The 21,514-nt window shown below is 41.8% G+C and overlaps 1 protein-coding gene across 2 annotated transcripts in view; it reads right to left on the minus strand.

The window, feature by feature from the left end:
• The window catches only part of XPO6 (exportin 6), a 104,152-nt gene that overhangs the window by 69,204 nt on the left and 13,434 nt on the right, over positions 1-21,514 (minus strand). For both annotated transcript variants that reach the window (XM_054041771.1, XM_054041770.1), the window contains exons 2-3: positions 4,412-4,502; positions 1,746-1,858 (exon numbers count right to left, since the gene is read on the minus strand). In XM_054041771.1, the coding sequence (XP_053897746.1) occupies positions 1,746-1,858; positions 4,412-4,502 (204 nt within the window). The remainder of the gene's footprint in view (positions 1-1,745; positions 1,859-4,411; positions 4,503-21,514) is intronic.

The raw sequence follows: 21,514 nt of genomic DNA on the forward strand, positions 1-21,514 counted from the left end.
TCCCTACTTCACCGTGGAATTGTGAGGATAAATCCATTAAATATTGTGAAGTGCTCACTATACTATGGTAATGAAAGGCGTATAAGTACTTAAGATAGATCACCCACTAACAGCAGTTGGTCAGCAAGTCAGCACTAAGCCCAGTTTCTGGGCATGGCCCAGTCTGCTTTATCCCAATGGCTTATAACTTTTGTACATGTCCTCTTGGCTCCAGATTTCCTCCTCCAACGCAAGGCTCACAATTGCCATGGAGCAAAGGTTTGTCCCATAAAGTAACAGTTGCAAGTTCGGGTGCAGCTTTCAGCCCCACTGCTCAATTCTTTTTGTTTGATATCTTTAGTAGGTCTTATCTGTCCTTATACCTTCTGGAAACATCTGGAATTGCTACACGTCTGACATCACCAGAATAGCTTGCTTATTTTTCTGGGTAGCTGTACTAATTTTGAGGGGAACTTTGAATGCACCCCTAGTGTGCTTCATTTTCTTAGCACATTTTTTCCTGCCAAAAACTTAGTAAAGTCCACCACCAGCAAGAGTTGTAAGGGAGTTTCTTTTTAATCTTATGGTATGGTTGCCCTAACTGGTTTGTCCACAATTATGTCAGTAGAAGCCAGTGGGGTACTATTCCTTTGCCTACTGATGAGCAGTTTTTGTTACTCTGAGCTGTGTCAACCTCCCCTGTTGCATTTCCTGGGATCAGGCTCAGAGCTTGAATGATCAACTCAGCTAAGAATGTGACACAGATGAGCAAGATAAAAATGTTTTAAGTGAATTAATGTAAAGCAGGTCATTGACTATGGCATTGCAATGCAGTAAATAGGTTATTTGCACCACTATTTTAGAGAGGATCTAAAAGTAATGAGGGGGAGGAGTAGCTCAGTGGTTTGAGCATTGGCCTGCTAAACCCAGGGTTGTGAGTTCAATCCTTGAGGGGGTCACTTAGGGATCTGGGGCAAAATCAGTACTTGGTCCTGCTAGTGAAGGCAGGGGGCTGGACTCGATGACCTTTCAAGGTCCCTTCCAGTTCTAGGAGATAGGATATCTCCATTAATTTATTTTTAAATTTTATTTAATTTAATAATATGGTAGAACAAGACACTTCACATGCTTACTGATACATCAGTTGATTGTATTCTGTGAACAGTTAACATCAAATCTTTACACACATCAGTGTTTGGGTTTTTAAACTTTCACTTAGTTCTCTTTCATAGCTAGGTAACAAGCGGAATGTGGTCTTCCAGCAGAGTGATACTAATTCATAGGCAAAGCAGAATGAGCTGTCAACCAGATCTTTTAGATTCCATAAAATAAAAGGAATTTTGTCGTACCCTTTATGCTAGTTTGTGGTATCTAGCTATACATAACTGAGTTAGCATTTCTGATCTGTAAAGGATATGAAGAATCTATTCTGTGATGGATCCATCCATAATTCTGTGAATTATATCAAAATCTAAGACAGCGTCCTAAATTCTAGACAATTCCTATCTAAAGTTAGCAATAAGCAACTTTATCAATCTGTACACAAGGATTCATATTCGATTTTATTCCCTCTCAAACTGCACTTTAAAAAATTCCCCTTACAAGAGAACTATAAAAGCAAGCCATGTCCGTGTGTACTTCAGGTGGTAGAATTAGTATGAACTATTCCAAACACAAATCACACCAAAGAAGAGTTAATACAGAAGAATCCTCTAATCAGGCAATAATGGTGTTCTGGATAAGTTTACCCTTTTTTCTTGTCTCACCTCAAACACTGTCAAACTGTACATCATTACGTAGTCGTTTCTTGTGCTTGACAGGAAATAGAGGCAGAATCTCCAGGCGCCTATCTGCTGGGCAAAGTTATTCAGAAGCTCCTCTGGGAAAATCAAGTATCAACAAAACACGTGCATTAATATTCATAAGCTGTCTTCAGACCCAAGACAATATTTGTTTCCATAGCACCATAGATCTGAATGGAACTTCAGATATTTTTCAAATCTTATTTATCAACTATCAGTTTAATAATGCTCAGACAACCTGAGCTACTTCAAAAGCAGCTACAAAACCTACCTATAACCTTCAATGCAACCAAAATGACTAGGTGTATAGTATCAGAATTTGTTGTGTATGATTTTAACATTCCCAAAAGCATAATGTAACAACAGATTTGGGTTAGATTAGCTTGATACTAATGGAACCTTTAGATCCACAGCGCACATCTCTGCCACCTAAGATAACAGACACGGATAGCAGTAGGATGAGGTAGCAGCAGTAGGTTATCATACTCTAAGTGGACCAGCCACTAGAGCGAGATTATCTACTTTGCCATGGGTCTTTACAGATAATTCCTTTGCTGTCAGCAACACTTGGATTCAGGAATCTTGGTTTCAGTTGCAGTTTCTGTAGAAGAATGTGCTCTGGGGGGGCACATATTTTTCTACCTGTGTTCTCCAACCTGTTCCTTTCCATCACTTCTGGCTTCTTGTCCAAGTCCTCCTGCCCCCAGCACCACTAGCACCAACTCCTTTGTTCCAGTCTCCTTTCCTTGCCCAGCCAGTTCCAGTATATTCCCAAGCCCTCTTCCCAGTCTTTCCTCCACCTCAGACTCCTTGTCTCTTGTCCCCTCTGCATTGTAGTCAGACAGCTTTCTCCTTTGCTATGCTGCCTGGGAGTCAGGAGAAGGGGCAGAGAGGAGTAGAGGAGCACTGAGACCACAGGAGAGTGTTTCCCTGCTCTCAACTCCAGTGCCCAGTGCTATCGCAGCTCACAGCACCCAGGAGCAGCAATTGCAGGAAAAGTCCTACTCAGCCTCAGGGTTGAACAATCAATGCAGAAGGAATCTTCTGAATTTAGCAGCCAAGCTAAAATCTCTATTGAACTTCCATAAAACACATGCCCAAGACAATGTATTTTCCCTGTTTTCAGATATTGAACTGTTTTTTGCTCAAATTTTCAAAAAAGAAAATCTGAGGCAGACACCTAGCTTGCAAAATTTCAACCCGAATAGCTAAAGTTTGGCAAAGTTCTGAGCAACTGAAAACTGCACCTTATAATGGGAAGTGTCAGGCAACCTTAACGATAGCCAGTGCTACCAGCTGTGCCTCTAACAAATAAGAAAAACAAATGGCAAAAGTTGGGATATTGGTCCACTGCGAAACAGACTGGGTAGAATTTAAGGGTTTGTCTACAGGAGCAGTTTGCGGCAAGCTGGGGTGTGAATTTATCTTGCACTAGCCAGCCACAGACTGACTGTCTATGTGGACACTGCTGGCAAGTATTAACAGTTTAATGAGTTTTCACCTAATCCCATTTCAAAGACTAGATGAGTTTGTTAATGCATGACAGTAGGGCCTACACGGAGAGTCATTCTGTGGCAGGCTAGCACGGGATAGAGTCACAGGCGAGCTTGCTACAAAACTAAAATGTCCATGTAGACATGTATTGCCCTAATACTGACATTCTGCAGTAAAGTTTTTTTCGTTTTGCTAATTGTTCTTAGATCTACACATACCTCTTATGTGGAGCATTATAATCTCCCGTCTTTTACAAATTTCTCTCAAATGCTCAGAGAGATTCTGTTTCTAGGATGACTACATCCAATTACTCTTTTTGTAAAAGTTTGGCCTTGGGGAAAAGCTGCATGGGTTTGTGTTCTACAAGTTGATCAAACCCAAAAGTATGCCAACAGTCTTCTTTCCTCCAGTGACTGCGTGTATAGGGAAAGAAAAAGAGTCAATATCACCCTTTTTAGCCAGACGATGAAATTTCAGGTGAAGACAGCGTGCATACATGCCGAGAATATATTTTCAAGTATAATGAACCTGGAGGGAATACTGGCTACATTACTGAAGTCTCAGAGGTTATAAATCCATAGCCTGTCCTTGTAGAAAGGAACCAGAAGACTGTGTAATCCCCTCATTTTTTACTGTATTGCAGGCCTGATTCATCCATCCTGCTGCTGGTTGCATATTATGCAAGTTATTTCTATTGGTCTTCATAAGCATGGATCTGCTCAGATCCACCAGTATGGAACACAAATATATTTCCAGCTGACATTTTGTACTACTAAGGACCTACCCCAAAAGTGTCAGTGTGGGTAATGTAGGATAGCAGATCCAAAAGAGAAGGCATACATCTTCCTCATTCCCCTCATAGTACAGAAAAAGCTTCACGCATTTGCCCCATCACTTGTCACACAGCAGTCTCCTTAACAGGCTCTTCATGGAGCGCAGCAGTTTGTAGGCAGAGAAGTAGGTACCCACCCTCACAACTAGCTAAGTTTCCATCAGCCTGGGAAACAAGTTCCTTTCTCACCATTTCCATCTTCAACAGACAACCGAACTATGGAGTTTTCTGCTGCTGCTGCTTGGAGATCATATATCTAACCCAAAAAATGTTGAAGGAAGTAAAAGGGATTGTCTGAACTTACCTATCTCACGTTTCCGTTCATTGGTTGTACAATTGTGGAAAAACTCTGTCATTAGACTCTCCAAAGCGCGCAGGGAGGCCTCTTCTGATGCCTGACAATGACATTTAAAGGAAAAGTAGGTCAGAAAGTGCCTCTGGTTTACATTCAATTGTAAGTAAAGTTTATTTCCTTATAAGACAAAGTGCTAAGGGGTCCATATAATGCATGCTGGATGAACAGGCTCATCAACCAAACAAAAGAGCAGCATGTTACAGGGTGAAATTTAATATGAAGTTCACAAACTGTAGAAAGAAGTCAACAGCTACTAACAGAATATGACCAGGATGAGTAAAAAGCCTCAGAAGTTATTTTAAAATCTCATTTGTTCAGTCAAGCTTGTTAATGAGAGCAACGCTTTATAAAGCAAGTTCCCCTCCCTTCTAATTACAGACACTTGTTCTCATTACAAATGTTAGTTCATCCATTGGAATAATTCTTACATGAACACCAGCTTCAGATTAACAGACCTCAGAAATTCAGAGGCATCAAGGCATAGCAAACTGAACAAAAGACTAGATGTTAAAAGTCCTGAACTCTATTCCCATCCCTGGCTCAACGGGTGGCCATGGTCAGTTTGCCACCTCTTTGCTTCAGCTGTAAAAAAAAAAAAGGGGGGGGGCGGCGCCCCACCAACGTACTCCACTTGGCGCAGGGAAAAAATGTAAAGGATTAATGTTCGTACAGAGCTTTGATGACTGAGTGCTATACAAATGCTTAATAATTTGATTCAGGGAGGATGAGTTGCCTAATCTCTTTTCCCTTTTTGCCAGCTGCAGCTTGGTTTTTAGGAGACCTCAAAGACACTGGCTCAATATGGAGCAGTTACAAGGTAGCTACAGCTTTATTTCTCCCGAGGGCCACATGTAATAAATGGGACTAAATCATTTGTTCCACAGTGTCTGGAGATGGAATGATTATGTTGAGCCAGAGTTAGGACGATTCTTGACCCAATCAGTATGGAGGCACGTGCTTGACCTTCTCATCTAACTCTTATAATGGATATCCCTTGTCAGTTTTATCACTAATGGTTTTGTTATGGAAGAGACACACCATTTGTCATTTCTCCAATATTTTCAGCTAACGCATTGTTCTTTCACTAATAAGAGCACAGACTTAAGCCCAGGCCTTCCTTGGGACTATACAAAGGGTAGTGGCGCAGGCAGGCATCTACTGTTCAGTCCTATGTCAGGCACAAAAAAAATTACATATAAACCAAGACTTTGCCTACACTGCCAATTGAACGACAAAACTTTCGTCATTCACAGGTGCTTAAAAAAGCCCCACCCCCCCAGGCAAAAGTTTTGCCACAGCAAGTGGCAGTGTAAATGGCTCGTTGTGGGCGGCAGCAGCGCTCTCCTGTCAACAACATGAACCCCAGTCATAGGTGGTGGAAGTATTTTGTCGGCAAAAGTGCAGACCATCAGCGTTTACATTGCCTGACTTTTAGCGACACGGCTCTGTTGCTAAAAGCTGTGTAGTGTAGACAAAGCCTTAGGCAGACTAGCACTGTGACAGGTAGTCTTCTGGGAGAAGATCAGTCTACACCACCTACAGAAGCAGTATGAATTTCTCTACTGCTAAAGCCCAATTCAACATGCTCCACACAAGGCATCCAGTTTTATTAGCATTCCACTGCAGAACCAAGTTGGAGAGGATTCTTCTAAGCTTCCCCATCCCTATATTAAGTTGGATTTAGATTTACACACACTATGAGAACCAATAATGTAATAAGAGATTAAGAAAAATACAGCTGTTCTCCTAGCAACTGATAATAGATGCTTAGTAAGACTTAGCATTCTGCTGCTAAACAGAAAATACACATTTTCCTGTTGTCCTTCCTCCATGTATCTCAAAAAATCAGATGCTCCATAGAAAAAGCCACTTGTGATTGTGAAAGCCATCCTGATAGTGAAAAATGATTTAAAAACTTAAACAATCAAGCAAGCAAGCTGTAGGTCACATTTCCATTTTAAGCAACTGCACAGGCCATTATTCTTTTTAAATCCATATAGATTTGCTTCTTTGCAAAAAGGTTGCATGCACAATAAACTTAATCTTCAAGTTGTTCCTTCCAACTGCTACCCCACTTTTTCCATCTGTCTCCCCTTACTAGATTATAGCAGCAATAATTATGCATAAAGCAGTGTAGATAAAAATCAATGATTAAAAAAATGGATTTTTTTTTTAAATAAAATGCTTTTTGAAGAAAAACCTATCTAAAGATAGTTTTAATTAAGATACATTATAGCTCAAAGATATCTCATCATGGAATAGGGATTATAAATTCTAATTCTATAGTATGAGACAATATTCATGAAATGTTTAAGAAAAGTTTTGTCAGTGAGTTCCAATAGTTCATGGATTAGAGTTCCAATAGTTCATGGATTAGGGTCCCAATCTTATTGGGTTCTTGGGGCTTCAGTATATAGATTATTTAGGATAATCTTTCTATCTACTAGGGCTACCATATGTCCGGATTTCCCCAGACATGTCCAGCTTTTCGGTCTATAAATAGCCATCCGGGGGGGGGGGGGGGGGGGGGGATTTTTAAAAATCTAAAAATGTCCGGAATTTCCCCCGAGTCGGCTATTTATAGATAGAAAAGCGGCGGCCAAGCGCCGCTGGGCACCCAAAGCCCCTTCCCGGCTCCCCCCATCCCCTGCAGCCTTACCATGCTGTCCGGCCCGCAGCTGTCTTCCCCCTCCTCCCCTCTCCTGAACGCTCCTCCCCCTGCTCCTCCCCCTCCCCTGCTTCCCGCGAATCAGATCTTCGCGGGAAGTCTGAAAAGAAGCAGGGGCAAGCGGGAGGCAGCAGTAGGTAAGCTGGGGCGGGAGGGGGGCACAAAGAGGAGAGCACCGGCTGCCCCAGCCCGGGCCCAGCCCCAGCCCCGGCACGCCCGGACCCCGGCGCCCCCGACCCGAGCCCCGGCGCAGGCCCCTGCAGTGCCGGCCGAGCACCTCCGGCCCGGCACCAAGCCCCGCAAGCCCGGCCGGAGCGCAGCCCGATTCCTGGGCTCTTTAAAGCCGGCCCTGGTCAGGGGACAGGGAGGGGGAGTTGAATGGGTCGGGAGTTTGGGCGGGGGGGCTGTCAGGGGGGCAAGGGTGTGGAGAGGGGTTGGGACAGTCAGGGACAGGGAGCGGGGGGGGTTAAATGGGTCTGGGGTTCTGGGGGGGCTGTCAGGGGGGCAGGGGTGTGGAGACGGGTCGAGGCAGGCAGGGAGCAGAGGGGGTGGGATGGGTCAGGAGTTCTGGGGGTCCTGTTGGCAGCGGGGAGCAGTTGGATAGGGCATGGGAGTCCCCAGGGGTCTGTCTGGGGGTGGGGTGTGAATATGGGGTGGAGGTGTGGATAAGGGTTGGGGCAGTCAGGAGACAGTAGGGTCGTAGGGCGTTCTCAGGAGGGGGCAGTCAGGGGACAAGAAGCAGGGCGGCTTAGATAAGCAGTGGGGTCCTAGGGGGCAGTTAGTGGCAGGGGTCCCAGGAGGGGGCAGTCAGGGGATGAGGAGCAGGGTTCTGAGGGGAGCAATCAGGGGGTAGGAAGTGGGAGGGAGGGGGTGGGGCAGGGGCGGGGGCGGGGCTCCCCCCCCCCCCCCCCGAGTGTCCTCTTTTTTGCTTGTTGAAGTATGGTAGCTCTATATCTACCCAATGGGACTCAGTGCTCAGTCTAGAAGATACCATCAGAGATGCTTAGTTTTGCAGTTCTCAAACTGTGGATTTGTGTCTCCAGAGATAAACATGCTTGTTAACAGCAAAAATGATTTTAAATACATAAATAAATATAGAGGTGAGAAATAACAGATCTCAACCCTATTGTCCCTCTGCAAATTTATGTACAGAGTCAATCCCTTACTTCTCTCTAAAAGTGCAAAGTTTCAGAAAGTTCAATGAATAGAAGATTGTTGCTGGCGGAATAGATCGGGACAAGGAGAAGAAGTCTAGAGATAAATGTGAGAAGGGAGGGACAGGCAGTAGAAACAAAAGTGAAACTGTTTGAGCAGCATATTCCAGAAGTCTTGAAGTCTGAGTGTAGTTTTGTCTTAGAAGCTCTTGATAGCTCTTCCTATCTGAAGAATTGTTGATGCACAATGGACAATTTAAGAAAACAGATGCTTAAAGTTAAGCTCCTAGTCACATGATTTAAAAAAAAAAAAAGTACTGAGGACTTGGCAGCTTATCCAATGACTAATGGGAGCTACTGGGCACTTTGCATTTTTGAAAGTCAGTTCACATATTCAAGAGCCTAACCCTCTGCCCCCCCCTTTTTCCCTCCCTTCTTTAAATCTCAATCTATGCCTTCATTATAAAAAAACCTGAAGAATACAAAACAGATTTAGTGTTAACATTTGTTTTGAGAAAGTCATGGATGGGATTGCTAAAACTACCTATGTATTCATCATGTGGCCGGTTGCTATAGGATATGGGTATTCTATGCATAGGTTTGAAAGAGTACAGGACAAACTAGGAACAAACAATGCAGTATCCCCCTCAAATCTTCCCTTCCTGAGAGTGCCACACACTGGAAAACACAACTAACACTGGACAACAGGGCTCCCCAGAATTGCATTTTATGGAAAGCCTGAATATTTATTTCAAAGCATGCTCTAAAGTTACTCAGACTAAGATAGATTTGGGACAGAAGAAAACAAGGAGATTCCCCCCCACCCCCAGTGTGACTTATGCTCCCAAGCTTGCAAGATATACAGAGCTCAAAGTTTCTACCAAATGAAGGTGGCATGGCAGAAATGGCCTAGGTTAAGGGACAGAAACTAGCACCCTGAATTTCCCCAGAAGTGAGCTGTCAGTAGGTAGACAGTACAAGTGCAATAAACTCTTGCCAGTCAGGTCTACTCACATGGGCAGCAGTATTCTGCATTTGTTAATGTTTCTGGGTAGCTTTCAAAGTTAGCTCCACATAGTGTGCTGCAATGATTTCCACAGATAGGGCCCCTTGACATAAGAAAGGATACACTCCCGTCTCAAGGCTGAGTAATGGAATCTGGGCACTACCCTGAGGAGACTGACTGCTGAAACTAATTTCCTTGCCGTACCCTTGTCTGGTCTTGTTGTTTGAACCCCAAACAACTGGGGACCACCAGGTGCTGCTGAAGATAGCCTCCAACTCTCACTTCAATGACCTTCCCCAGAAAGGCTTGAGACTGGGCTGCAACTGGCAAGATTTCAAGTTATTCTGTGAAGAAGCTTGCAATTCACCTTACCTTGGAGGAGGCATTAAAAATCCCCATCAATAAAGAGCCAAAGTATTCCCCACTCACTTTTACTAACTGCAGAGGGCATAAGAGCCTTACTCTTCTGAAGTGTATCAGAGATCTCTAATTGAGAAGCTGGTTAGACCTTTTAGGGAAGAACACTTGTTCCCTCCTGCTATCACAGTCCAGGGGGGAAAAAGTTCAACATCCAATCAATCCTGTTTGCAAAGCAGATAGAACACCCAAAATAGTTACATTGGTTGGGACTTCCCAGATACTACCACAGAGTCTCAGTCTCACCACAGCATAAGAGTACACAAATTATTTATAAGGCGGGCAGGCAGATTCAGCACACCAAACCTTTTTCAAAAGATGTTTCATCCCCCTACTTCATAAATTGTGGCTGCCAGTTAACAATGGTGCCCTGAAAGGACAATGGAGGAAGAGGGGTTTAGGGGCAAGTAGGGCTTTAGAGCTGTGCTCCGGCTCCGCTCCAGCTCCAGGCAAAAACCTGCAGCTCCACTGCTCCAGAGCTGCTCCGCGCTCCAGCTCCGGGCTCCGTTCCAAAGCCCTGGGGGCAAGGGCACTGGTCGCCAAACAGATTGCTGTATCTCACCAGGACATCCACACTGATCCCAGAGAACGTTTGAATCCAGTAGGGTTTACGTCTTACGGAGAGGTTTGTCACAGTTGGTCCACCTTGACTACTTTGTGGGGTAGTTGTAGTCAGACTACAATAGTGTTCAGCAATACAAGTTAGAATGAGAGTGTTTAGAACTAGGGCTGTCGATTAATCGCAGTTAACTCACGCGATTAACTAAAAAAAAAAATTGTGATTAAAAAAATTAATTGCAATTAATCGCAATGAAAATAGAATCCCAACGGGAATTTATTAAATATTTTTGGATGTTTTTCTACATTTTAAAATATATTGACTTCAATTACAACACAGAATACAAAGTGTACAATGCTCACTTTATATATTTTTTATTACAAATATGGGTACTTTAAAAATGATAAAAGTAGCAGTATTTTTCAATTCACCTCATACAAATACTGTAATCTCTATCGTGAAAGTGCAATTTACAAATGTAGAATTTTTTTTGTTACATAACTGCTCTCTAAAACAAAATAAATGTAAAACTTTAGAGCCTACAAGTCCACTCAGTCCTACTTCTTGTTCAGCCAACTGCTAAAACAAACGAGTTTGTTTACATTTATTGGAGATAATTCTGCCCGCTTCTTATTTACAATGTCACCTGAAAGTGAGCTAGAAATTCACATGGAACTTTTGTGGCCGGCACTGCAAGGTATTTACGTGTCAGATATGCTAAATATTTGTATGCCCCTTCGTGCTTCGGCCACCATTCCAGAGAACATGCTTCCATGCTGATGATACTCATTGAAAAAGTAATGTGTTAATTAAACTTGTGACTGAACTCCTTGGGTGAGAACGGTATGTCTTCGGCTCTGTTTTACCCACATTCTGCCATATATTTCATGTTATAGCTGTCTCGGATGATGACCCAGCACTTGTTGTTCATTTTAAGAACACTTTCACTGCAGATTTGACAAAACACAAAGGTGGTACCAATTTGAGATTTCTAAAGATAATTACAGTACTTGACCTAAGGTTTAAAAATCTGAAGTGCCTTCCAAAATCTGAGAGGGACAAGGTATGGAGCATGCTTTCAGATGTCTTAAAAGAGCAACACTCAGGGCTGGTCTACACTGGGGGGGGAGGGGAAGGGAAATAGATCTAAGATATGCAACTTCAGCTATGCGAATAGCGTAGCTGAAGTCGAAGTATCTTAGATGGAATTACCTTGGGGTCCACACGGTGTGGGATCGATGGCCGCGGCTCCCCCGTCGACTGCGCTACCGCCGCTCGCTCTGGTGGAGTTCCGGAGTCGATGGTGAGCTCGTTCAGGAATCGATATATCGTGTCTTAATGAGACTCAATATATCGATCCCGGATAAATCGATTGCTACCCGCCAATACGGCGAGTAGTGAAGACGTACCCTCAGATGCGGAAACTACAGAAGCTGAACCACCAAAAAAGAAAATCAGTCTGCTGCCCTGGCATCTGACTCAGATGATGAAAATGAACATGCATTGGTCTGCACTGTTTTGGATTGTTATCGAGCAAAACCCATCATCAGCATGGACATGTCCTCTGGAATGGTGGTTGAAGCATGAAGGGACATAAGGCTCTTTAGCACATCTGGCATGTAAATATCTTGCAACACCGACTATGACAGTGCTGTGAGAACGCCTGTTCTCATTTTCAGGTGACATTGTAAACAATAAGCGGGCAGCATCATCGCCTGCAAACGTAAACAAACTTGTTTATCTGAGCGATTGGCTGAACAAGAAGTAGGCCTGAGTGGACTTTTAGGCTCTAAAGTTTTACATTGTTTTGTTTTTGAATGCAGGTTTTGGGGTTTTTTGCACATAATTCTACATTTGTAAGTTCAACTTTCATGATAAAAAGATTGCACTACAGTACTTTTAATGGGGGAATTGAAAAATACAATTTATTTTGTTTTTTTACAGTGCAAATATTTGTAATCAAAAATAAATCTAAAGTATATTTTGTATTCTTTATTGTAACTGAATTCAATATATTGAAAAATGTAGAAAACATCCAAAAATATTTAAATAAATGGTATTCTATTAACACTGCGATTAATTTTTTTAAACACTTGACAGCCCTATTTAGAACACATCTCATTCACATTCTTATCACATTTCAACCATTTCTTTAATTCCTACTCCCTTCCCTTTTCACTGTATTATGAAGTTTACCATAGATAGTTTTATAAGGATTCTTTAGAGGTGTGTAGATATTTACTCAGACTAGTTATCTGCTAATCCAAAGTCTTCAACCTATATGACTAGAAAACAACTGATTCATAGTTGTAGAAAAGCATAATTCCCTGCTTTACTTCAAAGAAATAAAAATTATAGTTTGTCACCAAATAGTTGTGGATTCTGGAATACTGACCATCTATCCGCAGAAGTTTCCAGGCATTTAAGTAAACTAGGTATGTAGGCTAATTTCAGAACCATCATTCTTTCATTTTACTTTAAGGCTTGACAGCAATTAACTGAATATCCAACCTCTAGTTATTTTCTAGGTCAACAGAGGATTAAGATTCGGCAAAAATTGACAGCTTAGATTTTGTAAACCCTGATTTATTGTAGCTTATAATGTCACTGACATCTTTATATCTTAAAAGCCACATTCAGTATTTTACTGCCATATATAGTATATTGTTTTAGTTATAAAATTAATTATTATAGGTTAAAGCTACAAACAAGTAGTGTGGGACTGACAACTAATTCTGAATCAAAGTGTTTACAGCATTTACAGTAAAGTATGCACAGGCCAAGATGTGAATTACAGGCAAACATTTGAGCCTTCATATTTGAGTATCAGGGGGTAGCCGTGTTAGTCTGTATCTACAAAAACAACAAGGAGTCTGGTGGCACCTTAAAGACTAACCGATTTATTTGAATTACACCACCATCCACTGGAGCACCAAAAACTGCCTATGTCCAATTAAGCAGACACGGTGGGTGACATGATAGAAACTGGTCCAATGAAAGCTTTTAGTCAGAGACACACTAAGTATGTTTCCCAGACCTGAAGCTGAGCTTTGTGTAGGCCAGGGGTCGGCCACCTTTAGCACACGGCCTGGGAACGGCGAACTGCAGCCACTGGGAGCTCCTGGGGGACCGTGCCTGTGGCCAGTCAATGTAAACAAAATGTCTCGCAGATTACCCTGATGGGCTGCGTGCAGAAGGTTGCCGACCCCTGGTGTAGGCTCAAAATCTTGTGTCTCTCACCAACACAAGTTAGTCTGATACAAGATATTACCTCACCTCCTTGTGTCTCTAAAATCCTAGGACCAACATGGCTACAACAACATTGCATGAATCCAATTAAAAACGTCTAAAGCTTTAGAGTTCAAAAGAATCATAGATTTATCTTAAATATGAGTTTGTTTCAGATGCAATCTAGATAGATATTCCCCTTGAATAGAATAGAAATTAGAAACTACTTATTACTTTATAAACAATTTAAAGTGTTCCCCTGGGAAGCGTTTCCATTTTAAAGGTTTTGGGGTTTTTTGTTTCCCCAGCATCACCTTCTTCCTTCATTTCACATTGTACAGAGCTTAACTAAATTTTCACAAATATGTAACTAAACCTAGATATTAGGCTTTCAGTTCCTCCACCCCAAAAAACATTTGTTCCTATAGAGATGATTGAATTATTCAGGTTTTGCTCTCAAGTTTTAATGCTTTTTAAAAGGAAGGGAATATTTTTAAAAGCTTGTCTCTAATGATTTTCCATACCAACACAATCTGTTAACCTTTTAATGTTTGCTATTAACCGCTCAGTATAGAATATTGATCAGAACAAGAACTATGCTCTAAATATGATGCCTACAAGCTGATGCCAAACATTTTTAAGAGGAAGTTGGTGTGTCTTGTTGCTTTCCTAAGGTATGAATTTGGAGACATGCATATCCCAGTAAGAAAAAATACAGATAAACCTACTAAAAGCTAAGTGTTCTTACAAAATGTTAACTGCATCCACAAATACAACTTCAGTTGTGTGTCAGACAGAGCTGGGACAGTTTCCTCTGACATTTGAGAATGGTTTTATACCCCGCAACTCACACACCTTGAATGTTCCAGTTCATCCAGTCTTTTGTGGCACAATACTGATGGTATCTTCCCTCTCAAAATGAAGCTAAAGGACAAAATCTCTCTCTCTCTCTCCATTGATTTGTTAAGTAATTTGCCCCCGCTCTCTACTCTAGTCAGATTTTGAATCCAAACACCCATTCCTTTGTTTTGACTTTTCCAGCCCTGTTTAATATCTGAATGTGCTGAGAGGTTATGACAGCAAAGATATTTTTCAGGGGCCACTAGACTTATTTCTTGGGCTAGTGAGTGTTGTGTAAATGGCCTCACCATATACTGTAAATTAACAAGCATTGAGAAATTTTAGCCACCTACTAGTCAGAGGACTAAACCCAGTGTATTAAAAATGCAGCCACTAAGATCTTGGACATCATTCTGATGTCACCTCCCTCCCTCCCGCCCCCACCCCCCCCCCCCCCCCCCCCGCCCCGGAATCCATCTACTGTCTCCCCTTTCCATCACAAATTTAAACCTCTTGGGCCTTCTCACCTCAGCCCTTCCATACTTATCTGTTCCAGTATCTTATCAAATTATACCCCGTTCTGCCAAACCAATTGTGCCAGCCTGAATCACTGGCAGCTTCATTTCTCTCCTTTGCACATTCTTCCACACAGCCCCCTTACTAGATGGAACACTCGAGTGAAATAGCTTGTGAAGCACTACTGTCTCCTCCAAATTCCTCCCCTACATCTATTTCCGTGCTGCCCATAGGAAGTAAATTGGTAATAGCCACGTAGAAAGCCACTGAGGACTGCTGATTTTTTAAAACAGTGATTCAGAACGATCAAACTATTCCAAGCCTATATAAATAAATTTTCTTACCCATCACCCTTCTCCACCTTCAATTTTCTTTCCAATGTTGACACAAACTAAACTGTAAGTTCTTCAACACAGAGACAGCCTTCTGTGGTATTTAGACAGCACCAACCACAACAGGGCTCTGATGTCGATCTGGGCCATTGGGTACTATGCAATGAATGCAATTTAAACATTTATCTATTTTATTTATTAAAATAGCACTTTTGGTGTTTGAGACATCACCCACTAGTGGAGAAACCAGGAAGGCCACAGCTCTGATTTCTCATATATTTTAACAGCCATATTATTTTTCCCTTATTGAATGTTACAGCTATTTAAAAACACAAAAAACAAAAACTTTGCAGCTCACTTTTAAGAATACTTAGTTGAAGGTAAATATATACTGAATCGAATGCATTAAAATACCATGAAAATTATTCACATCAACCAATTTATATTAAGAATTAGTGGGAAATCTTCAGGTGGTTCCTTGAGAACTTGAAGGCAACACGAGGATATGAACAACTCCAAAGAAGCTATTAGAATCAGAAAAAATTAAAAGGGCCACTTTAAGCTCATCTTTTAAATAAACTTTCCTCAGGTGACGTTTAGTGTCAGGGTTTGTTAATAACCCAGCCAAACCCTTACAGACTTTTAGTTCCCTAGATGCAGTTGAGCAAATTATGAAGCAAGTGTGTTGATAATGGCAGTCTTAAACAGTAATTTGTGACACAACTGAAGCATAGCTTCTGAATTTGCACCATTTAACAATGCAAGGGAGGATTATGAAGTGTAACAAGTATGCAAAATTCTAACACGCCAAATTCCTCATCTCTAGAAAGGTCAAATGTGCACTACATGGAGGCAGAATTGTAAGGGGAACAACCAGTATTAAAATCGGCACTTAGACGTTACCTTTTAGTGATTTTCTGAATGACTAACACCATTAGACAATACTGGTCTACAATGCAACACTAGGCGCCAACACTATGTTGGAAGGGTCTCCTTAATAATGGGAGAAATATCTGCAATACTTAAATGCAAGTCTCCTGTTACAAGTCTGAAACAGTGCATACACCAGCAGAATAATCCCTATATGTACTAAATTACTGATGTACTATTTGCAAATTATTCTGGATTTCCTTGTTGCACTTCAAGCACTTTTTTGTGGTTTAACGAATCGAAACTAGATGAAGCCTCATTTTATGTTCAGAAACAGCTAACACTCATGGTATATCTGAATAGACTGGCAGACTGCAAACACAATCTGGTGACCTGCTCCATTCACGTTAACAGCCAGAGCTTCAGCAATTCATCAACATGGCACCTCATTTACAAAATTGATTTACCTACACACCACTATTTAAGCCAAAACCCACTGCAGAAAATGATGACGAACTATTGGTGTATCTCACAATAACAAAAGATAAACACATCAAGTGAGGATGGCGCAGGCAATGGAGCAACCAGAGCTACTCTTCTTCTTCCTCCCAACCTGCGACAGGCAAGATGGCCAGCATGTGAGCTGCTGAGCAGCCACACTGCAGCTGTTTGGAGTGCTCTGTCACATTAGAATTGCTCCTGGAACTTAACAACACTTCCATTTAAAAGTCCCAGGGCACAGCTCATTTTCTGTTCAAAAACAAACATTTTCTTAGCAGTCACCTAAGGAATAAAAGTGGCCACAGATTGGCCACTTCTGGAGTGGACTGTGCTATGAAAAATCTTACATGCAAGAAATTTGTCACTATTAAGTTAAAAATACCATCTCCTGTAAGCACCTTCTGATACACATAAGTGTTCAAGCTGGCATGACCAGCTTTTAGAATATCTAGGGTAATCTATTATTTTTGGTCAAGGCCCAAATTTCTTGTCCAATGTATAGCCAAGGTTCAGACTCCAGAGAAACATTTTTCACATGGCAACAATAATAAATAAATAAATAAATAAAAAGATGTCACAGTCCGTTCAAAAGCGTCTGGCTGTCCGTATTTGGCCTGCAGTCCGCCTGTTGACTACCCCTGACCTAGGGGGTCATATTTCTCAAACCTTCACGTACAGACATAGTTTGAAGCACAGTTAATTAAACCTAAAGCCATGTTTTGAAAAAGAGGCTCAAATGTTCATGGTCAAATTCTATCTTAACGGATGATTGCACCAGGGCCAATGGTAAATACAATCCAGCTGCCTTTTGGGGGGGTGCATGCTCCTCCTCCTCCATCTGAACAGTGCTGGCACAGTAAACCTTGCATTGCTCTTGTGTTTGGTCACAGACCCCAAATAAGTGTTATATTCAGGGTCCATATTTTCTTCGAGAAACCTGCCAAATGAAGCTAGAAGAGCTGGAATAACGACACTAAGTGGCATATGGTATTCACATCACAAGTTTTTATATGGCACCTTTACAAACATTAAGCATAAGCCACCCCCTCTGTGAAATGAGTTTTACATCAGTCGTTCTCAGATTGTGATCTCTAGGCCACTGGTGGTCTGTGGGGTGCTGGCTAGTCACGTGATACTGACTTGCCGCCTTGATTCCAGCTGCATTAAGAGACTATTATAAAATATATTACTTTCCCATGTGAGCAATTGCTATAGCTGCCACAAGGATGTTGCTTGATCCTAAATGAGAGGGGAGGTGTCCAAGATAAACACTATTAAGATATATTCTACACTACGAGAAATTGAAGACCCCGGTACTATATCATTTTATAGATAAGTTGAGGTACAGAGATTGCATGACTTGTCCAAGGTTAAAGTCAATATCAGAGTTAATACTAGAACCCACAGTCCAGCTCCAACCACTACACATTTCTTCAGTGTATATATGGGATAAGCAGCTCCTTGCGACAAGTGGAACTGCTTTTTTCTAGCTATCACAGATGACAGGCATGGATCAAATTAGTTAACCCAACTAAAATAAATGTATGCTCTTTTGAGGTCAGCAGACACGGAACAAAGTCAAATACCTGCCCAGTGTGGTTAACACAGTTGCCAGTTTATGGATGGTGAGATACTACACAGATGACTCGCTTTTTCCTCAGTACCTGCAAATAGTGACTCAACAATTAAAATCCTATTAATTAAATTTGGAAGTTCATATGCCTAAACCAAACAACTTTGCAATCCTGCCCTTCATTGCACATCCTCCCTAATATTTGTTACCCCAAATCATTGGGTCACACCTAAAATAAAAATGGAAAGATCCTGGAGACAGGAACCTTGTCTATTTGTCCTGTAAAGCACCAAAGCACACTTCTGGGTGCTATAAAAAAAATGAAAGGTTAATGTAGGAAGGACCAATCTGTGATAGAAGTCAGACACCACAGTTTGAGATCATTTCCCCTTTACCTAGATAAGCACATCTAAAATGCACAAACGAGATCACGCAACAGGCCAAACAAATGTGTACAACCAGTTTCCATTTCTAGCTAATCAAGTCCATTGGAATTTTGAGTGAATAAATAAGTGAAAGTTCTCAGAGGGGGGAAACCATATTCAACAGAAAGGGGAAAAATGGTTCAGAGTATCCAGAGATCATCATGTATCTGAAGATCACCAATATTTTGGCCATGTGTTGGGCTTTGGAAACTTGAGCTAGCCATTGAAAAAGGATTTTTAATGTAAAGTCTGGAATCTCTTTGCTATTCCGACGAACCACCACAACTGGCACCGAAGATTATACGAACAATGCAGAGTGACAGTATACAATGTGAATTAGGTGAGGATCGCAATAAACAAACTCCCCCAGCTTTGTATTTAAAGTCATCAGCAGCTGAGCATTTTTTTTGTAAAGCTTTTAACTGAACTTTCAAAACAGAACACTGCTCCACCTGCTCATCAGCACAAAGACATCACAATTTTAAACTGCTTTTAAAGAAGATTCTCTCTAATGAGCTATTCTACTGTAGTAGCTGTATCTCTCTTTTGTTCAGAATCTGGGGGTGGCAGAAGAGTTTTAACAGTGCCACATTTGCCTACCTGTACCAAACTGTACAATCTGCTTTAGTGCGTTTTCAAGAGCACTAGTCTGAACACTTTACAGCCTACAATTTTGCAAACACAAACCTGAACTAAGAGCTACACAGACAAAAAATAAGTTGGCTGAACATACAACACAAACAATTCTCACAGTAACAAGCAAACAAGGACTCTAATTTGCATTTGATTGTAATCCAAGCCTACAGAGCCCTAAAAATACACACCTACCTATTTACTAGACATAAAGCTTTCCATTAATACAAATAGAAATTGAATAGAAGAAGAAATTGACAGTACAGCATATTCCCCTGAAGAGAACTGCCAATTTAAGCACAATCCAGTATCTGATCAACTCAGTTTGCAAAAGGCAACCAATGCTGGAGCTTTAATTGCATCGGGGGAACCCAATTTCACATTCTCCAGGTAGTTCTCTGGCATTCATTCCTGTTAAGAGTCAAATCTACCACCTTGGGCAGAAGCTCTTGTCGCACTGCCACACACAGAGCACTATTGGCACAGAACTAAGACTGGAATGTTTGGATTGTAAGATCCTCTGGGCAGGAATTGAGAGTTCTATGCCTTGTACAGCAACAAACACGTTGGCTGCACTTAATTTATTTCTACAGAAGTTGGTTCAAGATAAATACTACTACTATTACGGTACCATTTTTGCAGATGAGGCGTGTCAGAGAAAGGATGAACAAGGAATACTAAGGCTGTCTAGTTTAACTTCTGTCCTAAGAAAGAGTCTTGAGATGATATACATGGAGTTGGTGACTAATATTAAGCCCCAAGATGGCTATAACCTAGCCTTAGGGGAGGAGCTCTACCAAGGAAAATGCCTATTTCCTCTTTTTGTAAAAATTTGTTCCAAGAGCAGCAAAATCAGAATAAGTACCTAGTCCACTGAGGAAGCAAAGAAAAAAACATGGAAATGTCCCTTTAAATACAGAAGAGCTCATTCATTTGAATCCTCCTTCAGCTGCAGATGGGACCCACTATGTGTATAATGCATGTACAAGTGAAGGGCTGACCTCCCACATTTCAACTAGAGCAGGGTTCTCAAACTTTTTGTATTGGCGACCCCTTTAACACAGCAAGCCTCTAAGTGCAACCCTTCTTATAAATTAAAAAGATTTTTTAATATTTAACACTATTTTAAATGCTGGCAGCAAAGGGGATTGATGGTGGAGCTGGGCTGGAGGGGCTCCGGCTGTCAGCCCTGGGCATGGCAGGACTCCGGCTGACAGCCTGAGCCCCACCATGCGCAGGGTTGACAGCTCGCGATCCCCCACATAATAACCTTGGAACCCCCATTTGAGAACCCCTGAACTAGAGGAACAGGAAGTATAACAAAGTGGCCAATATATGACTAGGTATGGATCAGCCTGAGTTGATTCACTCCAGTCCACCCCTTCATCACCACCAGTGAGAAGCAACAAATAGATGCCAGAGCCTTGGGGAAAAGCTCCTGCAAGGCAGTTTCCTTTCTCTCCCCCACCCTTCCCCCAGGACAGAGATCAACCTCACTCTCTTGGTCCCGCAGCTACCCATAGAGGGGAGCTTGAAAGACTGGGGGACTTCCAGTCATAAGAGCAGGAGAGTCCTTGGTATGGAGCATCTCAGACTCAGATTCCAAAGTGAGACGCAACCACTGTCTGACCTCCTGCATAAACACAGGCCCATAGAACTTGCCCAAAATAACTCCAACCAATTTTGATTTAAAAATAGTCAGCGACAGAGAATCCACCATGACCCTTGGTAAATTGTTCCAATGGTTAATTACTCTCACTGTGAAAAATGTATGCCTTATTTCCAGGCTGAATATGTCTAACCTTCAATTTTCAGCCACTGGATCATGTTATTTCTACTCACCTCAAAACATCATGACAGGTTTCAGAGTGGTAGCCCTGTTGTTGTTTTTGCTGACACAGACTGAGGAGTCCTTGTGGCACCTTAGAGACTAACAAATGTATTTGGGCATAAGCTTTCGTGGGCTAGAACCCACTTCATCAGATGCACGGGGTGGCAAATACAGGAGCAAGTATACATACATGGTAAGGCAACTCATATCTGTTCAAGTGTGAGGTCAGTGTAACGAGACAATTTGATTAACAGCAGGATTGAATTGTCTTGTTAGACTGACCTCACACTTGGTAAGGCAACTCACATCTGTTCATGTAGTTATACCTGCTCCTGTATTTGCCACTCCAAGCATCTGATGAAGTGGGTTCTAGCCCACAAAAGCTTATGTCCAAATAAATTTGTTAGTTTCTACGGTGCCACAAGGACTCCTTGTTGTCAAAACATCATGGAGCAACAGCAGCTGCAAAGAACTTGATTCCCTCTCCTTCCCCTAGCAG

This window comes from Malaclemys terrapin, chromosome 10 (genome assembly GCF_027887155.1).
Source record: "Malaclemys terrapin pileata isolate rMalTer1 chromosome 10, rMalTer1.hap1, whole genome shotgun sequence".
Classification (NCBI taxonomy): domain Eukaryota; kingdom Metazoa; phylum Chordata; order Testudines; family Emydidae; genus Malaclemys; species Malaclemys terrapin.